At 39.8% G+C, this 25,082-nt stretch overlaps 1 protein-coding gene across 1 annotated transcript in view; it reads right to left on the bottom strand.

The window, feature by feature from the left end:
* Positions 1-6,516: 6,516 nt before the first annotated feature.
* The window catches only part of LOC134818540 (purine nucleoside phosphorylase-like), a 103,097-nt gene continuing 84,531 nt past the window's right edge, over positions 6,517-25,082 (bottom strand). Inside the window, exons 8-9 of the mRNA XM_063828156.1 lie at positions 15,223-15,366; positions 6,517-7,283 (exon numbers count right to left, since the gene is read on the bottom strand). Coding sequence (XP_063684226.1) covers positions 7,185-7,283; positions 15,223-15,366 — 243 coding nt within the window. The 3' untranslated portion in view covers positions 6,517-7,184. The remainder of the gene's footprint in view (positions 7,284-15,222; positions 15,367-25,082) is intronic.

The raw sequence follows: 25,082 nt of genomic DNA, 5'->3' as shown, positions 1-25,082 counted from the left end.
TTTCCCGAACCACATTTTCACCGGTCGTTAATAAACCCGCCTACTCAGCTTTTAGGGTTCCCAAGGGGTATGGGTGCTCATATTTTAATCGTTGTCTTATATTCACTAAAGAAGACTAATGGGACACTTGTTGTAGGTTTTTCGACTTCATTTGGCTAAAATTGCAAAAAATTCACCTTTTTGCCCAATTCTTGTCATATATCCTTATTGTCAAATTTGATTTAAATATGCCAATTTTTAATTTCTTAGGTATTGACTATCTCTACATAATGAAATAAGACTCAAAGTAAAAGTAACAGTTAAATTAAAACTTGAATTAATTAAAACTGATGAAAGGGATGATCCAGATGAAGATAACGAAGATGATTACAACTTATTGGAAGACTAAACTGAAACAGCTCTCCCTTTATCTTAATATCGATCTGGTTGTTACGCTTCAAATGTTAAAAATTATTTTCCATCTAGTTTGATTAACCACGAGTCATTATTTCTGTCTACTTTCAACAATTATTGATAATTCGACTTGTTTCACAAGTTTTAGCAATGCGAAAATTTCTAAACTTGCTTCTCTCTAATAAGGAAATTTACATCTGAGACAAAATTTTTGAATCTAAAATTGAAAGGTTGGACACTGGTAAAATGGCGACCGGGAAAATGTGGTGGGTTTTGAGCAATTTCGCCATATTTTTCCCGAACCATATTTTAACCGGTCGTTAATAAACCCGTCGTAATAATCCCGAGTAAGGCAATTTCATAATTCATAACTTCAATAATAATAAGTTAGTTAATAATAAGTTAGGAAATTCTCACTGGTCAGAGTCAATCTCTAATTTACTTATAAAAGTTTAAAAAATATCTCTGTTACGATTAATCTTACTATATATAAAGCGAGACGATATATATATATATTTCATGGCTGGACTTCTACACAATAAAAGAAAGCGGTTGTGATTAGATCGTCGAAAGTCTTTGCATCATTTATTTACATCAATTCTGAGAAATTATATCATTAAAGTAACTACAACAAATACGAATCATATACAATTGAGAATAAATACAAACTAAAAGCAGTGGGAAAATCTGATGAACTGAAATTTAAAAAAGAAACTGAAAGCCGTTAAAAATGTACTCTTATCTTATCTCTTATCTAAATACTGATAACTGATTCTCGGAAAATCACTTAAAATCACAACAAAAAACCTGTAAAATTAATACTAAAGTAAAAAATGTAGTATGCACGTCTCTGGAATAATGGTATAACTAAATAAAATCTACAAAATATACTAAAACTAAAACTAAGCTCCGGCAGATTTAAAAAGTATATGGTTACTATCAAGGGTGTTCATACCCCCAAACCGTTCAAGGGTTTTCAATTGGGTCTGGTAGAACCCCTCTCTAGCTTCCATAGCCTTTTCTTTGTCTGCTTTACTAATATTAGGCTCAAATACTAAAGCGTCTACTATAATGACAGAAAGGTGCTTACTAAGTGAGGAATTATAGGAGGCTATGGTACTAAAATCTAAATCATGATCAATATCTAAAAAATGGTTAACTAATTTACAACTTCTTATACCTTTCTTTATGTGACTCTTATGGTTAGAGAATCTCTTAGGGAGATTAGAGGTAGTATAACCGACATACGACTGTTTACAAGTCTTACACTCCATTAAATAAATGAGGTTATATACTCTGACAAGATATATACTTAGTTATAGGGAAAACTTGTTTAGAATGGTGACTACTAAAGTTGGAACAGGGGGACAGGAAATTTTGCTTACAAACATAGCATTTACCACAAGCATATATATATCTGTGCCATTTTACTGACACCACGGCATCGACTTTAACGCAACTTTCTGCAAAAACCGTAAAAGATATACAACTGAAACTTTTTTGGCTGGGTCAAATGCTTTAATATCCTCTAAATCAGCATGAAAAAATAAAAAATTGGCCGAGGAATAATGATTTTAGAGCCGAAAATTTGGACCCCCAAGTGGTGTCAAAAACGCCAATTAAATAAGTAATAATTATTTCAGTATCTTAAGTCTTGACACCGTTTAGGGTTATATTTCACGGGTTCCTGCTAGGGAATGGCTTTTAAATTGTCTGATGAGATCTTTGATCTCCTCTTGTTTACAGTCAGCCCTGCTGCTGACCATGTTCTTTCCACATCAGCAGCGGATGCAGGAACCGAAAATATAGCGCATGCTAATTTTGAAAGAAGGGGCAATGTATCACTACGACATTTCCAATATCTAAGAGTGTCCATCTTGGACAGAAAGTTTTTGAGTACATAGTACAATACAATTTAATTTGCGCACGTACGTACTTTTTCTGAAATTTATGAAATTTATCTCTAAAGTCGATCATGGTATAATTTGTTACATGCCGTCTAGATTCCCGGCCTGAAGTATAGATAAGTGATAACTGCTGAAAATGTGTTAGCCGATCGGCTAGCCGATGGCAATCGGCTGGCTAAGCCGGCAATTTCGATCGGCTGGCTAAGCCGGCTTAGCCGGCTAGCTCACGCCTCTAAACCATCGGTGCATAACAACAATGACCTGCGTTAGACTTGTAAGGTCATAAGATCTGAGGTCATTACTCATAAAAGCAGAACGGTTCACAGTGCCGTTATACCGTGAAATACAGGAAACGACCGGGATTGGCAATTTTGAGCTATCCCGGTCCCGGTCCCGGTCAAATGCTGATTTATGATCCCGGTCCCGGTCCCGGTCCCGGTCAATCACTCAAATTTGCCGGGATTTTTACCGGGAGCTTTTACATAATTTCATCCACTGTGACTTTAAGTTTTTCCTTTCATTCATTGTGAATTTCATCTTTAAACATCCTCTGAGCCAAATAAAACAATGTTAAAAATTTCTAAACAAGTTTGAGTAATAAATTATGATCATGAATTAACCAGTAATCGACCGGAATTCCCGGTACCGGGATTGGCAATTTTGAGCTATCCAGGTCCCGGTCCCGGTCAAGTCACATTTTTCATCCCGGTCCTGGTCCCTTTCAAATGCTGATTTATGATCCCGGTCCCGGTCCCGGTTAATTCAGGATTCTTGGTCCCGGTCCCGGTCCCGGTCAGGCCTGAAATCATGTCCCGGTCGATTACTGGTGAAATAATGCTGCTCCAGTTTATACCACATACGGCTTTTACTTGGTCATTTGTTGACCACTGCTCACCTGGTTTTTACAACTCTTTAGCCAGTACAACTGTACAATTGGAAAACTAAAGCCTTACCAGTTACCACCCAGATGGCGCCGTATAATCTTGCCCTCTCAATGATCCTCATTTCAACATAGATCTTTATTATATAGTGCTGTTAGTGGTCCGTTCCTGTAATCGATTAACCATTGTGCCATGGTCTTTACCTTTGGGGTATGATAACGTAAAATCAGAGTATAATATCACGCCATTCGCAATCTCGTTTCTGTTTTTCAGAAACGAGATTGCGAATGGCGTGAGCGACTCCATAACGGTCGACACGTACTGTAGTTCGACAAACCCTAAGGTTCGACTCTGTCGAACTAAAGTGCGCTACCTGGACTTAAGTTCGACAAGAGAACTTCGACTGTCGAACTAGAGTTTTAAAATCTCTGATCTCAAGCAACGCAACGATCCTTTACGACTTGAACCGGAAACAGACGGATATCAAATTGATATTATCAATATATTTTCCTGTTAGCTAGATCAGAACAAAGTGGCAAACAGGAGAATTAAAACTATACTGAAAGGTTCTGGAATTTCTAACCGCTGGTTGCTAGATGTCAGAAAATTGCTTTATCTGCCATTGAACCCTGTGGCCTCAGCTGTATTTATCGTGCCTTTAACATCGATGCTATTTGCCTTAGTCCTTAATAATCTTTATGCACTTATACATATTACTGATATATTACTGTTTATAAATATATAACCTACTCGTGCAATAATCGATTATTTCCCACCCACCTTTATTTATCGGGCCTCATAAAGTTCTCCCAAATTTATTTTATACAGTATTTTATACAGTAGGTTGTTATATAATGTACATAGTTGGAGGAATCCTAACTCTCCTCACGTCCGAAAATGGCGTTTCTCTTGTATAAAATATAACCTGTATAATCCTCCCTCTAAGAACCGTGCTATTTGCCTTGGTTCTTGGCAATGAGCTGTAAACGGTATCTAATCTCACCATAATGTGAACTAAAGTCTAGACATTTTTTATGATAAATACTGTCCTCGGAACGATGACTAGTTAAGAGTAACGTCTTGGTATGAACATATTTGACAGGGCCACGAAAGGAGCAGTTTCGCACCACCTGCTGAGGAATGACTCAGTAGAAAGAGGAGCTTTATATTTAGTTGCTAACGGGGCGGTCACAGACGGGGTAGATTTTAAAAACTCTCCCGTTAAACTCGTTTTGGGCGTTCTGATTATACATTTTGATACAATTGCTGTAGATCGTAATAATATACCTTTGCCCTAATTAAGTTACAAGTTTGCCCTAACAAAGTTACAAAAATGATAACGTCTCGGTATGAATTTTTAAATATATTTGACAGACCAAAAAAGGAGCAGTTTTTTACCAGCTGAGAGATAACTCTGTAGAAAGAGGGTGTGGCTTCAGTAGAAAGCTTCAAAAGTTTTTCATTTAAAAAAGGTTCTGAAAGGTCTTTTTTTTTTTTTTTGAAAAAACTATAAATCCATCACAATAAAACTGCGACGCGTTACATGATAAAATGAAAAAGTTTTGTCACAAACATGTGAATCTAGCCAAAGAAAAGTACTATAAGAAAATGTTTGACAAATACCAAAACTGCTCTAAAAGTCAATGGAAAATTATCAATGGCCTCCTGAACCGTAACAGAAAAAAGTTCGGACACACCCGTCTGAAGGACGACGATGGCACGATTATAAGCTCCGATCTGGCGGTCGCCGAGAAATTTAACGGCTACTTCTCTGGTATTGCAGCCAGTATCAAGAGGCAAATCGCTGCCCGTCGAACCTTTGACCCAGGTGGTTTCAAGCATTTTCTTAAGGCTTCGTGTAGTAACTCGATGTTTCTTAAGCCTTAATCACACGGTGAAGTCCAAAAGATAATATCAGGGCTTAAGAACAAGTCCACACTCGATTGTAAAATTGAGCCATTGAAAATTGCAAACAGCTGCGAAAACTTTACCAGGGCACTAGCTAATGTCATTAACTTTTCGTTCTCCAGTGGTACCTTCCCAAATGCTCTAAAAACTGCGAAAGTCGTTCCTATCCACAAAGGTGGTTCAAAATTGGAAGTAGCTAATTATAGGCCGATCTCTCTTTTGGGATCATTCTCGAAAATTTATGAGAAACTTATGCATGCTCGTGTTTTAGAATTTTTAGATAAGAACGATTCTCTTTTCGAAAATCAATACGGATTTCGGCCAGGAAGATCGTGTGAACATGCACTGCTCAATGCCCAAAATTCTATACTACACTCTCTAAATAAGAAACAAATTTCCCTACTACTCCTGCTCGATTACAGTAAAGCCTTTGACGTGCTTGATCATGAAACCTTACTTAAGAAGCTTGACCATTATGGGATCAGGGGAGTCGCGCACGAATGGTTTAGATCCTACCTTTGTAATCGATCTCAATACGTAACTTTAAACGGGACTTGCTCTTCTAGCATGCCCATAGTTTACGGCGTACCTCAGGGTAGCATTCTAGGACCTCTCTTATTTGTAATTTATATAAACGACCTACCTGGAATTAGTGATTTTGCAAAGTTCATCCTTTATGCTGACGACGCGAACATATTAATTAGTGGAACCACCCTAGAAGAAATACAATTAAAAGCTAATCAGCTAATTTCACGTCTTGTAGATTGGGTAGGTGCTAATGGGCTATCTTTAAATGTAAAAAAGACGTGTTACTGTGTTACATGATTTTCACTAGGAAAAGAATCGACTTCAGCGGCTTTAATTTGTCCATTGACAACACTGTAATCGAACGTAAGACTGAAGCAAGATTTTTAGGAGTGATCCTAGACGAAAAGCTCACTTGGCAAAAGCACATTACGGCAGTTAGAATAAAGATGGGTCGCTACCTCGGAGTTATGTATAAGCTAAAGCACCTTCTACCTATCAAAGCCCGCCTAAACATTTTCCAAAGCCTTATCCAATCCCATCTAAATTTCTGTTCTTTAGTGTGGGGATTTGCCTCAAAATGTCACATTGAATCTCTGTTCACCAAGCAAAAGCAGGGAATTAGAGCTGTTATGTCAGAAATTCGACAATATTTTGTAATTCATTCTTTGGGATACTTTCCCCGGCCGGAATCAATTTTCCAGCACCTTAATTGTGTCATGTCATCCATAGTTAACTGCCTTATTGATCACTGGACAAATATTCGGCGAAAACTGCGAAATTTCGGTCCAGCAAAATTTCACCTGCCAAGTTTTACATATTTTCTTATTAAATAAGTCCTTTAGAAAAATGTGTTACATCCTTTACTTTTGATTTCAGCTGAAGTTATGACACTAGTTCTCAAGTTTTTATAATACATTTTTCGGACTATAACATACATGATCACCGTATAATAAAATTAAAGATTCAGATTCAGATCAAAGTGCCCCAAAAATTACTTAGTTATTCAATTAAATACACCATCAAATATCTGCAGAGTATTGCAAAACCAATAAAAACTGCTTAATCAGATACGACAATTGCGCCCTATTAATCATGAAATCGTAGATCATATTAGGTTGGAGTCAGGCAGAGTTACAAATCAAATTAGTTTAACACAAATATAATATACACTAATTAAGTAAACTAATTAAGTAAACTAATTAAGTAAACTAATTATGTCAACTAATTATGTACACTAATTAGGGTGGCAGTCACATACAAGGTTTCTAACGTTTAGTTGCTATAAGTACTAAATTCTTAAATTATTATATGCCGTTATTTCTGTTATATTGAATATCTTGGATCACTTATTGGGGGGGGGGGGGGGGGGGGGGGGCAGCCATATTAACGGGGATATACTTTAATATACTTTAATATGGTTGCCCTGCCCCCTCCCCCCCCCTATCTTGGATCACTTATTAAACTTAAAATAACCGAAAATTCTCAGTATAAAGTAATAACTCATGAATAATGCAGTGAATGCTGTTAGGATTGTCCCAGAATATATCGTGGAGTAGATACGATGAGTTTACTTGTCCTCAATGTTCCAGAGATGTTGTCCCCATCTTACAGTCAGTCTCACTATGTTCAGCAGATCTTTAGCGCGCATGTTTGCTGTCTCCAATACCTGACAATTGCATGATTTGAATCAACTTTAAAATCACAAATGGGTAAAAATGTAAAGCTATTTCAAAAGTTAAAGTATATAATAGCGTTCTGTAATGAAGTATATACTATGGCCCATTGAACTTTCATTCGACCCACTCCCCCTCGACGAGTCCAACTCGGCGTGGGTCTTGGTAGGTTATAAACCTACAACTTAATCTTTACAACTTAAGCTAGCTCAATTTATTAATTTACGCGCCAACGCGTGACCTATAAAAGATGACTCGCGCGTTACAACTCCTTTCAACCATCACCTGCTACCCAGAAGGACTTTCGACAAATCTGTTCCAAATAAAAAGATCGAAAATCGAGTGTTTTAGTGAATATCTTAGAATATAATTTTGATTTTCTCAAGATCTGACTGATAGATTTTCTTTAAACTTTCCAGATAGTTAGATGGCTATATGACGGATAATGTGTAAGAGTTTGGGAGAATTTCTATATGCAAAAATGGAGATATGACTTCAAACACAAGAAAATATCTCCAAATTGGCGGGTTCTAGCGGAACACAGGTATATATTTAGAGATCTGAATGATAGATTTTCTTTAAACTTTCCAGATAGTTGTATGGCTATCAGACGGATAATCTGTGCGATTTTGGGTGAGTTTCTATGTGGTAAACTTGAGATATGACTTCAAACACAAGAGAATATCTCCAAATTGGCGCGTTCTAGCGGAACACAGACACATATTTCGAGATCCTACGGATAAATTTTCTTTAAACTTTCCAGATAGTTACATGGCTATAAGACGGATAATCTGAGCAAGTTTGGGCGAATTTCTATGTGCCAAACTTAAGATATGACTTCAAACACAAGAAAATATTTCAAATTGGCGCGTTCTAGCAGAACGCAGGCACATATTTCGAGATCCTACTGATACATTTTCTTTAAACTTTCCAGATAGTTACATGGCTATAAGACGGATAATCTGAGCAAGTTTGGGCGAATTTCTATATGCCAAACTGGAGATATGACTTCAAACACAAGAAAATATCCCAAATTGGCGCGTTCTAGCGGAACGCAGGCACATATTTCGAGATCCTACTGATACATTTTCTTTAAACTTTCCAGATAGTTGTATGGCTATGAGACAGATGATCTGAGGGGGGGGGGGGGGGGTGTCATGTCCGTCTATGTCCGCCTATGTCCTGTCCTTTTTGGATTCTATGAGACAACGGACGTGTTTTTTGGGACATAGGCGGACACGGACAGACATTGGCGGACTCGGACGGACATTGGCGGACTCGGACGGACATTGGCGGACCCGGACGGACATTGGCGGACTTGGATGGACATTGGTGGACATTAGCGGACATTGGTGGACATTAGCGGACAAACATTTTTAGGACTGAAGAGTACTGAAGAGTACTGAGGAGGATGGCTGAGAAGGATGGCTGAGGAGGATGGCTGAGGAGGATGACTGAGGAGGATGACTGAGAGGGAGGAGAAGGATCAGGAAGACCCAGGAGGAGGAGGAGGAGGAGGACCCAGAAGGATGACTCACGAGGAGGAGGACTCAGGAGAAGGACTGAGGAGGACTGAGAAGGAGGAGGACTCAGGAGGAGGACTTAGGAGAAATGAGAAGGAGGACTGAGGAGAACTGGAGGAGGAGGAGGAGGAGGATGACTGAATAGGAGGAGGAGAAGGAGGGGGACTGGGAGAGGACTGGGGAGGAGGAGGACTGATGAGAAGGATGAAGAGGAGGACCCAGGAGGAGGAGGACTGAGGACCGAGGAGGAAAAGGAGGAGGATGAAGAGGAGGAGGAGGACCCAGGAGGAGGAGGACTGAGGAGGAGGACTGAGGAGGACTAAGGAGGATGGCTGAGGAGGATTACTGAGAGGGAAGAGGAGGAGGAGGAGGAGGAGGTGGACTGAGGAGGACTGAGAAGGAGGAGGAGGAGGAGGACTGAATATGAGGAGGAGGAGGGGGACTGGGGGAGGACTGAGGAGGAGGATGGAGGACTGAGAAGAAGGATGAGGAGGAGGACTGAGGAGGACTGAGGACTGAGGAGGAAGAGGAGGAGGATGAAGAGGAGGAGGAGGACTGGGGAGGAGGAGGACTGTTGAGGACTGATGAGGAGGACTGAGGACGAGGAGGAGGAGTAGGAGGAGGACTGAGGAGGGGAGGAGGAAGAGGACTGAGGAAGATCAGGAAGACCCAGGGGGAGGAGGAGGAAGAGTAGGAGGAGGAAGCATCTAAATGTTATTTCCATTTTTGTCCGTTTTTGTCCATTTTTGTCCGTTTTTGTCCGCTCTATTTTTTGTCCGCTCTATTTTTTGTCCGTTTTGAAAATATAGGGTACCGAACGGACAAAAAACATGATCCCCTATAACAGCAAAAATTGAACATTTTATTTAGCAATTTAGGTGTCCATTAATGTCCGCCTATGTCCGCCTATGTCCGTCTATGTCCGCCTATGTCCGTCTATGTCCGCCTATGTCCGCCTATGTCCTGTCCTTTTTGGATTCTATGAGACAAGCGGACATAGACGGACGTGACACCCCCCCCCTCTGAGCAAGTTTGGGCGAATTTCTATGTGCCAAACTTAAGATATGACTTCAAACACAAGAAAATATCTCAAATTGGCGCGTTCTAGCGGAACACAGACACATATTTCGAGATCCTACTGATAAATTTTCTTTAAACTTTCCAGATAGTTGTATGGCTATGAGACGGATAATCTGAGCAAGTTTGGGCGAATTTCTATGTGCCAAACTTGAGATATGACTTCAAACACAAGAAAATATCTCAAATTGGCACGTTCTAGCAGAACACAGGCACATATTTCGAGATCCTACTGATAAATTTTCTTTAAACTTTCCAGATAGTTACATGGCTATAAGACGGATAATCTGAGCAAGTTTGGGCGAATTTCTATATGCCAAACTGGAGATATGACTTCAAACACAAGAAAATATCCCAAATTGGCGCGTTCTAGCAGAACACAGGCACATATTTCGAGATCCTACTGATAAATTTTCTTTAAACTTTCCAGATAGTTGTATGGCTATGAGACGGATAATCTGTGTGATTTTGGTCGAGATTCTATGTGCCGAACTTGAGATATGACTTCAAACACAAGAAAATATCTCCGAATTGGCGGTTTTTAGCGGAACAAAGGCATATATTTGGAGATCTAAATGATAGAATTTTTAAAACTTTCCAGATAGTTACATGGCTATAGGAGGAGGAGGAGGATTGAGGAGGGGGAGGAGGACTGAGGAAGACTGAGGAGGAGGAGGAGGTGTAGGAGGAGGTGGACTCAGAAGAAGGAGGAGGACTGAGGAGGAGGAGGAAGTGGAGGATGTGGAGGAGATGGACTCGGGAGGACTCAGGAGGAGGAGGACTGAGGAGGAGGAGGAGGAGGAGGAGGAGGAGGAGGAGGAGGAGGAGAAGGAGAAGGAGGAGGAGGAGGAGGAGGAGGAGGAGGAGGAGGAGGAGGAGGAGAAGGAGGAGGAGGAAGCATCTAAATGTTATTTCCATTTTTTCATAACATTTTTGTTCCGTTTTTGTCCGTTTTATTATGTTTTTGTTCGCCCTACTTTTTGTCCATTTTGAAAATAAAGGGTACCGAACGGACAAAAACGGACACAAAACATGATCCCCCTTTCCAGATAGTTGTATGGCTATGAGACAGATAATCAAGAGGAAGAGGAGAATGAGGAGGAATAGGACTGAGGAGGAGGACTGAGGAGGAGGAGGACTGAGGAGGAATAGGACTGAGGATGAGGAGAAAGACTTAGGAGGAGTACTGATGAGGAGAAGGAGGAGGAGGACTGAGGAGGAGAAGGAGGAAAAGGAGGAGGACTGAGGACTGAGGTGGAGGAGGAGGAGGAGGAGGAGGATAAGGACTGACGAGGAGGAGGAGGAGTACTGAGGAGGAGGATGATGACTGAGGAGGAGGAGGACTGAGGAGGAATAGGACTGAGGATGAGGAGAAAGACTTAGGAGGAGTACTGATGAGGAGGAGAAGGAGGAGGAGGACTGAGGAGGAGAAGGAGGAAGAGGAGGAGGACTGAGGACTGAGGTGGAGGAAGAGGAGGAGGAGGAGGATAAGGACTGACGAGGAGGAGGAGGAGTACTGAGGAGGAGGATGATGACTGAGGAGGAGGAGGACTGAGGAGGAGGAGGAGGAGGAGGACTGAGGAAAACTGAGGAAGACTGAGGAGGAAGAGGAAGTGTAGGAGAAGGTAGACTCAGAAGGAGGAGGAGGACTGAAGAGGACGAGGAAGTGGAGGAGGTGGAGGAGGAAGAGGACTCATGAGAGTGTGGACTCAGGAGGAGGAATCAGGAGGACTCAGATGGAGGAGGACTCAGGAGGACTCAGGAGGAGGACTCAGAAGGAGGGGGAGGATGAGGACACAGGAGGAGGAGAAAGAGGATGAGGAAGAGGAGGAGGAGAAGGAGGACTGAGGAGGACTGAGGAGGAGGAGGAAGAGAAGGAGGAGGAGGAGGAGGACTGATGAGGAGGAGGAAAAGGACTGACGAGGAGGAAGAGGACCGAGGAGGAGGAGGAGGATGATGACTGAGGAGGAGGAAGACTGAGGAGGAGGACTGAGAAGGAGGAGGAAGAGGAGGAGGAGGAGGAGGAGGAGATATAAATGTTATTTCCATTTTTCGAATGGAATAGAAATTCGCCCAAACTTGCTCAGATTATCTGTCTCATAGCCATACAACTATCTGGAAAATTTAAAGAAAATTTATCTGTAGGATCTCGAAATATGTGCCTGCGTTCCGCTAAAACGCGCCAATTTGAGATATTTTCTTGTGTTTGAAGTCATATCTCAGGTTTGGCACATAGAAATTCGCCCAAAATCGCACAGAATATCCGTCTCAGAAGATCCTACTGATAAATTTTCTTTAAACTTTCCAGATAGTTGTATGGCTATGAGACAGATAATCTGAGCAAGTTTGGGCGAATTTCTATGTGCCAAACCTGAGATATGACTTCAAACACAAGAAAATATCTCAAAATGGCGGTTTCTAGCGGAACGCAGGCACATATTTCAAGATCCTACTGATAAATTTTCTTTAAACTTTCCAGATAGTTGTATGGCTATAAGACGGATATTCCTTTGCAATTTTGGGCGAATTTCTATGTGCCAAACCTGAGATATGACTTCAAACACAAGAAAATATCTCAAATTGGTGCGTTTTAGCGGAACGCAGGCACATATTTCGACATCCTACTGATAAATTTTCTTTAAATTTTCCAGATAGTTGTATGGCTATGAGACAGATAATCTGAGAAAGTTTGGGCGAATTTCTATGTGCCAAACTTGAGGACTGAGGAGGAGGAGGACTGAGGAGGAATAGGACTGAGGATGAGGAGAAAGACTTAGGAGGAGTACTGATGAGGAGGAGAAGGAGGAGGAGGACTGAGGAGGAGAAGGAGGAAGAGGAGGAGGACTGAGGACTGAGGTGGAGGAGGAGGAGGAGGAGGAGTACTGAGGAGGAGGATGATGACTGAGGAGGAGGAGGACTGAGGAGGAGGAGGAGGAGGAGGACAGAGGAAGACTGAGGAGGAAGAGGAAGTGTAGGAGAAGGTAGACTCAGAAGGAGGAGGAGGACTTAAAGAGGACGAGGAAGTGGAGGAGGTGGAGGAGGAAGAGGACTCAGGAGAGTGTGGACTCAGGAGGAGGAGGAATCAGGAGGACTCAGATGGAGGAGGACTCAGGAGGACTCAGGAGGAGGACTCAGAAGGAGGGGAGGATGAGGACACAGGAGGAGGAGAAAGAGGATGAGGAAGAGGAGGAGGAGAAGGAGGACTGAGGAGGACTGAGGAGGAGGAGGAAGAGAAGGAAGAGGAGGAGGAGGACTGATGAGGAGGAGGAGAAGGACTGACAAGGAGGAAGAGGACCGAGGAGGAGGAGGAGGATGATGACTGAAGAGGAGGAAGACTGAGGAGGACTGAGAAGGAGGAGGAAAAGGAGGAGGGACATGAGGGAGAGGAGGACAGAATTGCACAGAATATCTGTTTCATAGCCATACAACTATCTGGAAAGTTTAAAGAAAATCTATCAGTAGGATCTCAAAATAATCGACTTTCGTCAAATATCGTTCCGAAACCGCCAATTTGAGATGTTTTCATGAGTTTGAAGTCATATCTCAAGTTTGGCACTTAGAAATTCGCCCAAACTTGCTCAGATTATCTGTCTCATAGCCATACAACTATCTGGAAAATTTAAAGAAAATTTATCGGTAGGATTTCGAAATATGTGCTTGCGTTCCGCTAAAACGCGCCAATTTGAGATATTTTCTTGTGTTTGAAGTCATATCTCAGGTTTGGCACATAGAAATTCGCCCAAAATCGCACAGAATATCCGTCTCATAGCCATACAACTATCTGGAAAGTTTAAAGAAAATTTATCAGTAGGATCTCGAAATATGTGCCTGCGTTCCGCTAGAAACCGCCATTTTGAGATATTTTCTTGTGTTTGAAGTCATATCTCAGGTTTGGCACATAGAAATTCGCCCAAAATCGCACAGAATATCCGTCTCATAGCCATACAACTATCTGGAAAGTTTAAAGAAAATTTATCAGTAGGATCTCGAAAATTGTGCCTGCGTTCCGCTAGAAACCGCCATTTTGAGATATTTTCTTGTGTTTGAAGTCATATCTCAGGTTTGGCACATAGAAATTCGCCCAAAATCGCACAGAATATCCGTCTCATAGCCATACAACTATCTGGAAAGTTTAAAGAAAATTTATCAGTAGGATCTCAAGATAATCGACTTTCGTCAAATATTGTTCCGCGGAACAAATGGAACAGAAAGTCCAACTCCCTGCTACACAGACGGGTCACGCACAGACTCAGGTAGCGGGGCTGGTTATATTATCACCACTGAAAACAACAACACTACACTATACTAGAGGAAAGATCATTCAAGCTTCCCGATTATTGCACCGTTTATCAAACAGAACTCACTGCCATCATCGAAGCTTGTAAATATCTATAAACTTATACCAACACACACATCATCATATGGTCAGACAGTCTCTCCTCTATTCAAGCTATATCCTCACCCTCAACGAGGAGTAGAACTACTAGAGACTGTTACGACACCCTCAATACACTCGGATCCACTAACACCTTAGAGATCAGATGGATAGCAGCACACATCGCATTGTGGGGTAATGAAAAAGCAGACGAGCTGGCCAAAAATGGCACAACCAGTGAATCCACTTTGAATTGCCCAATTCCACAACCATGAACCAAATCCACATAATGTTCATTATTCAGAGGATAAATTGGGTAGCTGAGGCATGATTGCTTCTCTGGTTTTAATTCAGTGAAGAATAAAACAATTAATGAATTTGAAAAAATAGTGAAGAATTTGTTTGATCTCGAAGTTTGTGGACCCAATGAAAACGCAGGAAAAGCAATTTTCAAGTTTCAACTGTTACGTCGACACAAACAGAGTAACATATCGAGAAATTCATTATTAAACTTCTTAGTTGTTATTTCTCAACATCAGTTTTTGTAGTGGAGATTCATGTTTTTCAGCCTGACAAATCTTGTGATGTTGTGGCTAAATATGAAATGATGCACAAGCTTTAATTTTACCCCATGAAATATTTCCTATGATCCCACAGTTCACACTATTACGCGAATGTTTACGCAGCGTGCCACTGTCAAACGCGCAATATGACTTCAGAGTAATTCAGATTAGCATATAAAAGTAAATATAACAACAAATCAGCTCAATGCAATATTTAGCAGATCAACTTAAAATGTTCAGATCACATGTCAAATACTTGTCAGGTGAAATTATCACTTATTTATCACTTGTCACTTTTAAAATGTCCTGAGACAACTTAACGTGACATTTTGTAACATAACACAATATGAAATATTAAGCTATCTCAGGACATTTTAAAAGTCATTTTACTAACCTCGGCATGATTTGGTGTATCCGTAGACTCTATGTCCACAATACAGATGTTGGTAATGAGACTAATCCCCAACACAACCATCCCACAGTAGGACGCTACCACCGTCTCCGGGACAGTGGACATTCCTACTGCGTCCGCTCCAATCTGAAATATGGTGGAATGTTGATAAGACGGATGAGTTCCTGCGCTTTCTAGGATGAATTCCTACAGAAAACGTACTGGAGAAGAAAATCACATTACCATATTCATTAAATAATGGCGAATAATTTCGGTATGTGGGGGTAGTTTTGGGAGTTACAAACATTTGATTTAGGGACTCATATTACATATCATAACATGAGAAAAAGATTAAATTATATAATTATTAAAGAGGAAAAGATTAGGAATATTTATCCGATCTTTATTTTGAGGTGAGAGGTTTTAACATCATTCCGGGTATATCAAAGTCATTATTGTAACGGTATATTATAACCAGACAGAAACAAAGTGTTGAAATATGCAACCGTCAGTAATGGAGAGAAATATTCAAATATGTCCAAATTCGAAAGCTGGTTGCTATCAGACTATTGGTAGGTAGTTGAGTGGAAAATAATTTTGTTCTAGAAGGTTGAAAATAACTTTTAAGAGCAGTATATTGTAAGAGCACGTCATGGCAGACTATTAATATCGCCACTCGCCATGTGCACTCCCAATCTCTCACGTTTTTCTGAGTATTATGATACTAGAGTACTAGCAAACTTGTAACCCAGTTTTTGAGAATGACTTATTATCAGAAACGACTTTGAAATCCATCACTTTAATCATCCCTCTCATTTTTATACGAAAGTAACCGCATATTAAATTTGTGGCTAGCGTATTTCTTTTACATTTTAGCAGGTTCACTTCCACGTTTGGTTGCACGGCTCGTCGGCTCCGATAAATTAAGGCCAGAGGGGGGGGTAAGGGGTCAAAAAATTCTACCAAAATATTATTTTCTAAATCGATTTAATTTTTGATGACAAAAACATTGCTGCTATTCACATATTTGTAGCTGATTAACTTTATTTTATAATTGAGGTTAACCGATTTTCACAAAATTGACTATACAACATTGAGGTTAATAAAATTGAGGTTCATATTTTATTACACGCCATAATTTTTTGTTATTTCGGTCAGCAAATGTAAACTCTAAATTTTAGGTTCATAATTATCAGAAAAAGTAATATCCAAACTTGATTAAATGAGGTTAACCTCTTCTTTTAGATATAGCGAGAATAGATCAAATGATAGAGTTATTATTTTCATGGTAAGTTTACGGTATACAAATTTCTAAATAGATGACGTGTTGATTGACTTTACTTTTATCTTGAGAAAATGAAAAAAATGAGGTTAACCATCACATTTTGGTACCGTAGGGAATATACATACGATTCTTACTTATGTAATGTACCACAATATCGAAGTGAGGTATCTATTGGTATCACAATGCCTACAACTATAATCACGTGACAAAGGTGATTTGAACTGACCATATTTTAGTAGAAGATTTTACCCGTAAATGGCTAAAAAATGAGGTTAACCTCTCATTTTTGAATATCTGACCAGTTAATTACATGTTAACCTCAAAACCTTAATCGTTATACTGTGCAAATGTTTTACTACATATATAATAACATATTGTTAAACCAATCCCAGTGTTATATGGTCTAAAGCGAGGTTAACAACCAAATTTTAAGCAGTTAGTGTTTACAGGAAGTCTTGGTTAACCTCATTTTTTACAATACAAGGACATTAACTACTGAAAGTGGCTAAAATCATTTAGGGGACGGCCAGGTCTGATCAAGCAAACGTTATTAAGTGTATAAAAAGTCCTAACTAACGAACTGTGATACATTCCAGTGAATATTCAAAATTTTGAAAACACTAAATTGCATCTATCTCAAAACACATTTTTTGACCTTTCGATTCCTTAGTTGAGAAAACTGGCCACTCCCTGATCTTGAGGTTTGGTACAGTGGTTCCTTAGACAATTGTCCTCATTTATTATGTGAGCGATTTTTTAAATTTGACTCGGTTCTCGAATTATGAGGTTAACCAGCTAAATTTTCCGAATTTTTGACATGGTTAACCTCATAATTCGAGAACCGAGTCAAATTAAAAAAATCGCTCACATAATAAATGAGGATAATTGTCTAAGGAACCACTGTACCAAACCTCAAGATCAGGGAGTGGCCGGTTTTCTCAACTAAGGAATCGAAAGGTCAAAAAAGTTACAGCCGTTTAAAGATCCAGTTTAACATGTAATTACAGGTAAACCTCAAAATTTAGCGCGCGATATCTCAGGAACGCAAGGTCAGATTTTGATCCAGTTTTTTTCTTCTTGTTCGTCTCCAGCAGCTATTATCAAATATGTGAAAACTAGAAAAGTGCCATTTACCCCCCCCTCTGGCCTTAACAAAGGAACAAGACGTGATATCTGGAGCTGTGCATAATCAAATTAAGGACTCATGAACCTGTACCAAATTTCCACAGTGTCGTTTTACCTCTTATATTAGGACGCAATGAAACTACCGGACCACGATGTATGGGGACTTGCCACCCCATGGCAACATTAAAATATATCGACTCTGTTACATCGTTACCTGTTAATATAAAACTCCGTTACAAAATGAACTGGGATCTGGCAATACTACACCTTCATATCTTGCGAATGTTTTCATCAAAAATGAACAGCAACATACGCCCACTTTTCACTTCATATTATGTGCAAATCCATGCTTCATCTCGCCGGATAACAGCTCTTGGTAGTATTCCCAATTCTGGTAAAAGGAAAATGCTGCCTTCCTAACCATCGGTGCATGCAACAATGACCTGCGTTAGACTTGTAAGGTCATAAGATCTGAGGTCATTACTCATAAAAGCAGAACAGGTCACAGCGCCGTTATACCGTGACATAATGCTGCGCCAGTTTATACCACATACGGCTTTTACTTGGTCATTTGTTGACCACTGCTCACCCGGTTATACAACTCTTTAACCAGTACAACTGTACAATTGGAAAACTAAAGCCTTACCACCCAGATGGCGCCACCCACAATCTTGCCCTCTCAATGATCCTCATTTCAACATAGATGTCTATTATATAGTGCTGTTAGTGGTCCGTTCCTGTAATCGATTAACCATTGTGCCATGGTCTTTACCTTTGGGGTATGATAACGTAAAATCAGAGTTTGATATCACGCCATTTGCAATCTCGTTTCTGTTTTTCAGAAACGAGATTGCGAATGGCGTGAGCGACTCTATAACGGTCGACACGTACTGTAGTTCGACAAACCCTAAGGTTCGACTCTGTCGAACTAAAGTGCGCTACCTGGACTTAAGTTCGACAAGAGAACTCCGACTGTCGAACTAGAGTTTTAAAATCTCCGATCTCAAGCAACGCAACGATCCTTTACGACCTGAACCGGAAACAGTCGGATATCAAATTGATATTATCAATATATTTTCCTGTTAGCTAGATCAGAACAAAGTGGCAAGCAGGAGAATTAAAACTATACTGAAAGGTTCTGGAATTTCTAACCGCTGGTTGCTAGATGTCAGAAAATTGCTCTATCTGCCATTGAACCCTGTGACCTCAGCTGTATTTATCGTGCCTTTAACATCGATGCTATTTGCCTTAGTCCTTAATAATCTTTATGCACTTATACATATTACTGATATATTACTGTTTATAAATATATAACCTACTCGTGCAATAATCGATTATTTCCCACCCACCTTTATTTATCGGGCCTCATAAAGTTCTCCCAAATTTATTTTATACAGTATTTTATACAGTAGTTTGTTATATAATGTAGTTGGAGGAGTCCTAACTCTCCTCACGTCAGAAAATGGCGTTTCTCTTGTATAAAATATAACCTGTATAATCCTCCCTCTAAGAACCGTGCTATTTGCCTTGGTTCTTGGCAATGAGCTGTAAACGGTATTTAATCTCACCATAATGTGAACTAAAGTCTAGACATTTTTTATGATAGATACTGTCCTCGGAACGATGACTAGTTAAGAGTAACGTCTTGGTATGAACATATTTGACAGGGCCACGAAAGGAGCAGTTTCGCACCACCTGCTGAGGAATGACTCAGTAGAAAGAGGAGCTTTATATTTAGTTGCTAGCGGGGTGGTCTCCCGTTAAACTCGTTTTGGGCGTTATGATCAAACATTTTGATACAATTGCTGTACATCGTAATAATATACCTTTGCCCTAACAAAGTTACAAGTTTGCCCTGACAAAGTTACAAAAAGGGGGGGGGGGGGGGGGGGGGGGGGTGTCAACCTCATTTTACCTCATGAGGCCAGCCAAAAAAGGCAAAATTGGGATGAGGTAAAATGAGGTAAAATGAGGTAAATAAATCTAGTTTTTTAAGCCTTTTTTTAGAGACAAAAAAGGTTTATTCGAAGTCATTATACTATAATTCGAGGCTGTGCATGGTCTCCCATGATATTTAATGGTTTATTAGGGGCGATGTGGTCCCTGGGGTAAATAAAACTTCGCATTATAATTATTATTTATGAAAAGAAAATTGAACATTTCAATTTCCATGATCCATTAGGATATTGTTTATAGCACTTGCTAAGTTTTGTAAAGGAATTAGCAATAACTTTAGTGTCACTTTGGCAGTTGCCAATTTATGGGGATATTTCCGCATTGCATCTTTGCATGACATGGACCATTTAGATAATATCTTAATTTGATATTGCGATTATCGAGTCACTCTGAAACAAATTGTGTCTAACTAGACCAAATGTAAACAACAGTTGTGCATGGAACTGGATTGGATATCTACATGAATTTAGTCGAAATAGCATAGTGAAAGGTCATTTCATAATAAATTTCTCATATAAACTCATACTTCATACAATTCTAAGTTCTTATGTACATGTTCAATGTTCATGATTCGCTGTAGAATATAGGGCGGTTCACAAAACCACTTTTCGTTCAAATAATTAGATATCACCTCTAATTAGTTGCTCTATAGGGTCAGGAACAACCAAAAATTTTTTTGTGTCTCTACGGTTTCGTATAATACTGACTTGGGCCACGCCCATATTTTTCACCAATTTTTAACAGGCAAAATTCTCTAAATCGTCAATTTAGTCACGAAGGAGTATGGAAGGAGATCTAAATGTGTGCTCCTCTAATATAAACAGTAGGAAATAATTAACTTTAGTCGAGGTTTCAGGTCTCTACAATGTCGGGAAGTTCCTGTAGGAATTTCCGCATTGCGCTGAAGCGCAAGATTCACTGTGCCAAAAGCGAAGGTCGTAGAGACATGAGACCTTGACTAAAGTTAACCATTTCATACCATTGCTATGAGAGTATGCCACTTTCAGAGTCCTGAACACACTCCCATATAATCTCTTAATCGTCAATTATAGGGGGGGGGGGGGGGATAACGTATTTTTTGTTTTTTTTGTTTTTTTCAAAAAATCAATTCCACCTAAACAAAAAAAACAAAAAAAACAAAAAATTGTTTTTGGCTATTTCACATGAGATAAGGGTTAGATAAGGTTGACAGCACTGTAACACAAATAGATGATAGTAATAAAACTTGAAGCGACAGTAAAATTAACAATTAAAGAATACGGTCTGTTGTTTTCACGAATTCCGAAATACAAGTTCAGTAATATGAGGATTCTTCAGTTTTTGAAATTTTAGATAAGAAGGCGGAACATAATTTCAATTACTGCATCCACAGAACAGTCAATTCAACTATAATAAGGTCACATTAATGCCTTAAAACAAACACCGTACATATTGCTTGGTTTTAAGATCGAAGATCCACACTGTGACACCTTCACTGTTGTTAATGTTAATGTTATCAATCGGAATTTTAATTTAACATGGTCCAAACAGCAATAACGAATGAAGTTAGACTTAGAGGTAACAACGACTGAACACGTTCCCATAATTAAGCTACATGTACAATACATGTACAAAACTATGTATTACATACAAGACAACAAGAAGCAAACAATAGTATGTAGTAGACACTTTGGCATACATAACTGTTTTTTATCTTAATTTTATTTCTGTTTTTGTTTTTTTGTTTTTTTTGTTTTTGTTTTTGTTTTGGAAAAAAACAAAAAACAAAAAAAACAAAAAAAAATTGTTTTTGTTTTTGTTTTTTTTGTTTTTGTTTTTTTTTTGGAAAAAACAAAAAAAAACAAAAAAAAACAAAAAACAAAAAAAACAAAAAAACATTGTTTTTGTTTTTGTTATTTTGTTTTTTGTTTTTTTTGCTTTTTCCAAAAAATTAATTCCACCTAAACAAAAAAAACAAAAAATACGTTATCTCCCCCCCCCATTATATGAATTTTACCTGTTAAAATATATCATCTTTAACTGATATCAATTTAGTTTAACACTGTTAGTTTAAAAAAAGAACATAATACTTCACACCAAACTAACGCACAATATGGTAATATAAAAAAGGAAGGTTTTCCTTGGATTCCAAATTCAACTTTGATTATATCCTGGCACTGATTATCATTTCTCGATTGTTATCCATTTTCCAATGCAGTCAGCAAGTTCCAATTTAGGTAGACTAGGTTTTCGCATCTTCATATTATGTTCAGAAGCAGGCCAGAAGGGGTTGTTACCAGAGGAATATCTTCTTGGAACAAGGGAATTAATGAGGTCTTCATTTATTTGGGAAGTTGGTCGTTTAGCTCCGGACAGTCTATGCACGGTCCCTGCACGGTCCATGCAACAACAAGAGAACACTCCATGCACGGTCCCTGCACGGTTCCTGCACAATGAACACTTGATGCACGGTCCCTGCACGGTCAGTCCCTGCACACTCCCTGCACGGTCTATGCACGGTCCCTGCACGGCCCTGCACAGTAACATATGAACACCGGCTACTAGCCGGCTAGTAGCCACTTTTGTAATAACAGCTCCTCAACTTCACATTACCAAACCGGCTACTAACCGGCACTTAAAAAGTGGTCACTAGCCGGCTACTAACCGGCTACTAGCCGGCTAGTGACCACAAAGTGTCTACTAACCGGCTACTAGGCGGTCACTAGCCGGCGATTAGCTGAGCTCTAAAGAAGACCTACCGGCTACTAACCTACTGGCTACTAAGCAGACCTACTAAGTAGGTCTGCTTTAGAGCCAAGCTAATAGCCGGCAAGTGACCGGTTAGTAGCAGCAGGGAGTGTGCACGGAGTGTGTATAGACCGTGCAGGGAGTGTGCAGGGACTGACCGTGCAGGGACTGTGCATGGAGTGTTCTCTTGTTGTTGTATGGACCGTGCAGGGACCGTGCATAGACTGTCCGGAGCTAAACGACCAACTTGCAATTTATTTCTTCATAACTCGTCACTGACAGTCCGGACAGGATGAGCATTGACGAGATCCACTGATTACTTCATAGCTCGTCATTGATAGGATCAGTATTAAATGAGGTCGAATGATTACTTCATAGCTCGTCACTAACTGGATCAGCATAACATGACTAACAACTAACGAGGTCCAGTGATCTTTTGCTGATACGTCAAGACAAGATCAGTAAATAGCTATAAATATCGAAAAAAATTAGCTTAGAAATTACAGAGTACAAATGCCTTCTTTACAACTAACTCTTTGGCCTCATCTTTTTAAATCACTCATTCCCTCTGAAACAAGATAATGCTTAGGACTAGGAGGAACTTAGTTAACTTCTTGTATGATTCAGTAAGAGGAAAATTCCTTAGTACTAAGCTAACATTCTTTTGTAGGATGTTACCACTTATCATATCTGTTATCCAGCATAATCCCACAACTAGACTGTCTTATTCTTGAGTCTTGACAATGACAGCAGCAATGTACACTATTTTGATGCTCGGTCCAGGTGTCCAAGAAAACCTTCCTTTTTATATTCTCATATTGTGTGTTAGTTTGGTGTGAAGTATTATTTTCTTTTTTTAAACTAACAGTGTTAAACTAAATTGATATCAGTTAAAGATGATATATTTTAACAGGTAAAATTCATATAATTGACGATTAAGAGATATGGGAGTGTGTTCAGGACTCTGAAAGTGGCATACTCTCATAGCAATGGTATGAAATGGTTAACTTTAGTCAAGGTCTCATGTCTCTACGACCTTCGCTTTTGGCGCTGTGAATCTTGCGCTTCAAGCGCAATGCGCAAATTCCTGCAGGAACTTCCCGACATTGTAGAGACTTGAGACCTCGAATAAAGTTAATCATTTCCTACTGTTTATATTAGAGGAGCACACATTTAGATCTCCTTCCATACTCCTTCGTGACTAAATTGACGATTTAGATAATTTTGCCTGTTAAAAATGTGTGCCGAGATTTACCTCATTTTACCTCATGAGGCCAGCCAAAAAAGGCAAAATTGGGATGAGGTAAATGAGGTAAAATGAGGTTGACCCCCCCCCCCCCCCCCCCCAAAATTATAACGTCTTGGTATGAATTTTAAAATATATTTGACAGAACCAAAAAAGGAGCAGTTTTTTACCAGCTGAGAGATAACTGAGGGTGTGGCTTCAGTAGTAGAAAGCTTCAAAATTTTTTCATTTAAAAAAGGTTCAGAAAGGTTTTAGATGCTATTTAGTCTTGGCTATTGTTTTAGAAACTATCATCCAAATCTATATACCAGGTACCTTTAATCTAACAATAAATTATCTAAACACTATCTACAGAGAAATGGCTGACCCAAATGCACCCTCCTCGCTAATAGACCAACACGACAGAGTCGCAGACACAGTTCTTGGAGTAATTCTCACTGTCATATCCATCATAGGGGTTACCCTCAATATCGGCAGTTTTGTCTTCTTTGCTCAGCAAAAAGCAAAAAACTCAAACAAGATTTACTTCAAGCGTCTCTACATGGTGATCACATTCAATGATACCCTGATCTGCATCTTCCTCTTCCCAGCCATTCAGGCTGCATTCTCCCCAAACCGAGGAAGAAGCATCTACAGTGTCCTGGAGAGTCCTGCCCTGCTCTTCTTTGACAAAACCTTCTGTGGCACCTGGATCATTATATGGTGGACAATCTCCCAGCTTTCTGTCTTCTTGGTGGGATTCCTAAGTCTATCTCGACTATTCGTCCTGAAATATCCAGCAAAGCAACTGCATATGACTTGGCTACCATTTGTCCTACCAATAGGTTTCTGTGTAGTCTTTACCACGCCTTTGATCGTGATTATTGCATCAGGCGTTCAACATCCCATCTACAGCCAAGACATCCTGTCCTGCATCATGTTTCCTTTCTCTCCGGAAGAGATCTATTCTCCGGCATCCAAAAAGCATCTTTCAATATCAGTTGTCATTACATTCCTTTACAACCTCATTCCAACGCTCATGTTCCTTGTAATAGTGGTCTCCTGTGTCCTGTCCATCAGGCTTCTCCGGGAAAGTGGCCGCAATGCAGATGCACTGGGAAAGAAGGGAAAGCAGCAGCGGGAGGCAGCAAAAACCGTGGTCCTCATTACAGCGGTGTACATTTTGTGCAACATACCACTCATGATCTTTGTGTGGATGTACATGGTCGACTTGTACAAAGGAACGAGATCTGGTTTCAAAGAAGGATCGCTGGTTGTCGATTTCTTTATATTCTGGTACAACTATGGGCGGAAGCTGACCGGGGGAACTCCCTTCTTGAAGTACTACATAACCCCGATATTACAGCAGCTAAGTGTAGCAGCTAACAGCACTGCTAACCCTGTTATCTACCTAGCTAGGATGAAACACATGAGGGATCAGGTTCTCAAGATGGTGGGATGGAAAAGTTTAGCAGGGAGCTCTGACCAGTCGTCATCTGCTGGCACTACCTCCGAAACAGCTCAAAGAAAGATGAATTCGATGGA

This window comes from Bolinopsis microptera, chromosome 7, assembly GCF_026151205.1.
Source record: "Bolinopsis microptera isolate Bmic1 chromosome 7, MBARI_Bmic_1.0, whole genome shotgun sequence".
Classification (NCBI taxonomy): Eukaryota; Metazoa; Ctenophora; class Tentaculata; order Lobata; family Bolinopsidae; genus Bolinopsis; species Bolinopsis microptera.
This window is presented reverse-complemented; position numbering and strand designations above follow the sequence as displayed.